A 4,458-nucleotide genomic window follows, 5' to 3' on the forward strand; every position below is an offset into this window, starting at 1 on the left:
GGATTAGCGTTCAATTCTGGAAGTTTCTTGACTATTTTTGCACCTCGGTATGTCTTTTTCATCACAATTTTGAGTGGTTTTCGCATGTATGTGGGGTCGGTGACTCTCTTAGAAGATTCAATCAAAGCTTTAACCTTATTGTTAATATGGCTGGTGTCCAGGTCTGCTTCATCACGAGATACAGATTCTGGATCAGACAGCGCGTTGTTGTCTACCGCCATGTTAAACAAAGGATATCCACCAATAGCACGGTGAACTCTTGTGATCTTATCCGGGTCTTTGGCGACCATCATTTGACACGAAATATCAATCCCTTTTTCGTCAGTTGCACGTCGTAGTACTTTTGGTTCAAATGTTTTCTGCAACTCTTCAGTTTTTGTAACAATGGCTTTAATAATATCAGTGATCACATCAAGATTTTCTTTGGAATCTGATGACGAAACATACTGTTTTTCAACGATATTGGATGACGACATAGCTATCTGACAACCAGCCGTCTGCTTACCGTTACCGGTCTGCATTTCCTCTGTTTCTCTTTCGTCAGTTTCTCTTTGTGACGCTTCTGAACACTCATGCACATGTACTATATCTTTACTGTCTACAGGATCTTTCACGAGATTCGTCGTTGCATTGTTGCTGTATTCTGTTGCTTGACTCAATGTGTTTGACTTGATTTTATCCCCAGTCTCTTTTGCTCTTGTTATACTCTCGTCCGAGTTATCTTTGTTTGGTCGATTGTCATCTGTACGACAACAGTATCTATCTTTCTCACAATTGTTTTGAAACATAGTGATACGTTCCTCTAATCGCTTTACAGAATTTATGTCAGGTTGACATTCGTTCAGGGTGTATTGATAATTGACATTTTTCAATATTTCTTTTTCTTGAATGATATGAATGTTATTTTTTCTACTATTGGTAATCTCTCCTACAGCATCTTTGGCTTCTACATCCTGTCTTCTCTGTCTCCCCGGTGATTTATGTTTATGATCGTCTCGTGTAGGGGTTTTCCGAGTATCCAATCCGAATGGCGTTTGACCAGACTGTAAGTTATAGTTACCATCTAAATGCTTTTCCTTAATCCGGCACGATCGATTTCTAAGACCGGTCTCTGCTTTTTCGGAGTTTCGAGTGTTTTTATTTATGTCCACTTCCATACTTCGTTTTGTGCCAAGTGAGTGAGTACTTTGGTTTCTGTTCATCTCTGGTGATTTTTCTAACCTCAGCTCTTCGATTGGTTTCTTGGGATATTTGTTACTCGAGCTTTTTGAGTTTGTATATTCAGGTAATAAACACCTCGCTGCCGAATTTTTCTTCTGCGAACAAGATTCTTTGCCATACCAAGGGAGAAATAATCCTGAAACAGACAACTTTCCTTTTCCTGATGATATTTTTTCTTGAAGCCTTAAGCTTCGCTTCGGAGTCACAAAAGAAACATCACGTGTACTAATATCATTTGATATATCACATGCTTCGTCTGTTTTTGTTTCTGTCTTATCCTTGTTGGTCGTTTTCAGATTTTTGTCTTCCTCTCTGAGCTTGGTATTCCTTTTAATTTCACTCTCCTCCTTGAATTTAGAGAAAACTTCTTTTAGACTCTTCGCCACTTCTCCTGTATTACAGTCTGCAATGTCTGATATAGATTTGGAAGACATTTTGCATTTAGGAATACCTTTATTTACCGCGAAACAAGTGTCTGATAAAGACCCCTTGACATTTTTCAAAATGTCATTACTCTCTTGTTTCTCTAAACAATTTTCACTTTTAGCCAAGAATTCAACGTAAAGGTCTTCAAAACTTCTTCTTTTAGTATTTGGATAGGTCAAGGAATTTCCTTGGGGTTTGTTATCGCTGATCTTATTTGCATGTGAAGAATTTTCACCCTGCGTGTCTCTGGGTTTCTTTGGAGTCAGACGCTTGAAACGAACTGGAAAAATTCCTTCCCATAATTCATCACCTTTGACTTCACTACGCAGTTTCTTCCGTCTGACAAATGTTTCTTCTTCGCGTGCTTTTCTCTTTAAACTTTGTTCTTTAGGTATTTTAGTTCCAGATGACTTAACAGTTTCGAGTTCACAGCCACTTCGTAAGCATCTTTTGGTATCCTTTGGAGAAATGCCTGTAGTACAGCAATTCTCCATTTTCTTCAGTTCACGTTCTTTATACGATTTTATTTCGATATTTTCTGTGCATGGTGACACTCGTGTTAAATTCTTCTTTTTGGAATCTTGATGGCGATTTTTTTCTTTCGATTTTAATGGCGTTTCATATTTATGTATACCTGACAACTTAGAAGGTGTTCTCAGATTTCGTGAATCTCGATTCAAATCAGAACAAATTACCTTTTCTTTAGAACTCGATGAAAAAGTCATTTGACGACGTAATCTGGAATTCATACTAGGAGAAGTGTCAAACGCTTTTGTAATTTGTGGACATGCTACGACCATACAAGAAAATTGCTTTCCTTCACAAATTGATAAATTCTTTCCCCTTCTCATATCCAGCTTGCAAGAAGATGTACTCACTTTTTCTTTGTGCTTATTTGGTGCGTTGCCTTTACCCACGGTTTTCGACTTGGGCGGTTTCTTCTTATCATTTTGTCCAAGATTTTTATGTCTTCTACGTTTTCCTGACAGGGTTCTTCGTAAATGTTCCTCTTTTCTTTTTTTCTTCCTACCCATTTCCGATAATTGTTCATTTAGTCTTGAGAGACAAAACAGGTTTAAATAGGAAACTCACTGTTAAAATGATTAACTATGACGTCAATCATGTGTTTATCTTATTGTAACGTCACAATAAAACTTTTTTCCGTAACGCAGTGACGTATCGCACGGTTTTGCGGTACAGCTGTAGTTAAAAGCGACCGCTAGGCGTAGTATAACAAAATTATTTCACATTATTAACATTTTATATACCATATGAATTTTGCACAAAAAGATATAATTACACTATCATAAATTATGATCACGAAAGTTTGTTTTTAAACGCATCATTTTGTATACCGGTAATTAATAATAAATAATTTAGTAATTGAAAGTTTAGATTGATAATTTTTAATTTGATGATCTTTATGGGATTCCAAGTACGATCGCCATTTGCCAAGTGCTGCTGTTGATCGCTGTAAACTGCCACAACGTACTGCCAACTGGCACAGCAACTGCGGAGTCTAGGTCACCTACACGTTTGTCAATGCAGGCTAGGCAACTGCTTCACATTGAATGCGCATATTCGACTGAAGCTTGTTTGTTTATTGACCGAAGGAGCCCTGTGGCTCATAAGTACACTGTATACAATACAGGCAAATGGCAGATGGTTCAGAATTATTACAATATGTGAATATATATTATCAGAAAAATGAGTTTAGAAACAAATAAATCAAATTCGTCTCCTATTTCCTGCAAGTTACAAAATGAGCATTTGCGTTCAATTCTAGGTAAATTTTTGTACCTTCCATTTTCAACATTTAAAGAAAGTAAAACCACCAAGCATGGAATAATTCTACTTTAAATCAAGAGCACTTGGGACATGGATTTCGCATCCCGCATTCACATTTTTCTGATCTGGGATCGACACACTCAATTAAAGATATTACTCCTCCTGTCTTCTTTCTCTCCCCCTGGTGTTCAGCATATTTTTGTTTAGCATCTCGACACATATTACGACATTTGTCTTTTACCTCTTGAACACTTCTAAAGACAATGCCTACTGCATTAGTCTCGTTCAACCAGACATACGGCTGTCTCCGCAAATCTCCGGCGAGTCTACTGCTGCTGCTGTTCTGTTATTTTTTTCTAGTTTGCTTGCTTTTTTGTGTTCGTTACAGTATTTGTTAATTTAGACTCTAATATGCGATGTTCTTTCACCTGATTTCTTATGATATTAGTTTCTGTTATGCCAAAATTCACACTTCTTAGAACTCTTCTTTCCATTCTTGCAGACGACGCCAGCAATTTTTGTTTACATAGGAAGTGGAGGTAATCAAGTGGTAACTCAGTAACACAGAGTTAGCTAACCATTGCGTTAAAACAGAATTTAATCATTGCGTTAGCTGATCTTAACACTGCGTTAAATCTAACTACTGTGTTAAGTTAACAAGTTTTTGTAAAACCGGGACCAAACAGCTGAAAATCAACGCCACAAATTAAAACAACCACGGCTCAGTTTTTCGAAAGGTGGTTAACTTTAACACGGTGTTATCTTGGTGTTAACCGCGATTAACTTTAATCCACCTCCAGTACCGAAGTTGAAAATGGCCGCCGACTTCATTTTCGCTCCGCTTCAGAACCAAATATATATAAATTTAAAGTGCTCAAACATTTTGAGTGTGGACTGATGCTGATCGATGACGGTTCATTGTATTTAATTGTTGTCATGAATTGATATACTTGTTAAATGAAAGGCGAAGATAACGAACAGCGATCGATCTCATAACTCATATAAGCGATATAACATAGAGGG

At 37.2% G+C, this 4,458-nt stretch overlaps 1 protein-coding gene across 1 annotated transcript in view; it reads right to left on the minus strand.

Annotated features, from left to right (window-relative positions):
* LOC125664166 (uncharacterized) overlaps nucleotides 1-2,656 on the minus strand; it is an 8,771-nt gene extending 6,115 nt beyond the window's left edge. Inside the window, exon 1 of the mRNA XM_056166959.1 lies at nucleotides 1-2,656. This exon is cut by the window's left edge and continues 345 nt beyond it. Within this exon, the coding sequence (XP_056022934.1) occupies nucleotides 1-2,498 (2,498 nt within the window). The 5' untranslated portion in view covers nucleotides 2,499-2,656.
* Between the last annotated feature and the right edge of the window lie 1,802 nt (nucleotides 2,657-4,458).

Source organism: Ostrea edulis, chromosome 1 (genome assembly GCF_947568905.1).
Source record: "Ostrea edulis chromosome 1, xbOstEdul1.1, whole genome shotgun sequence".
NCBI lineage: Eukaryota > Metazoa > Mollusca > Bivalvia > Ostreida > Ostreidae > Ostrea > Ostrea edulis.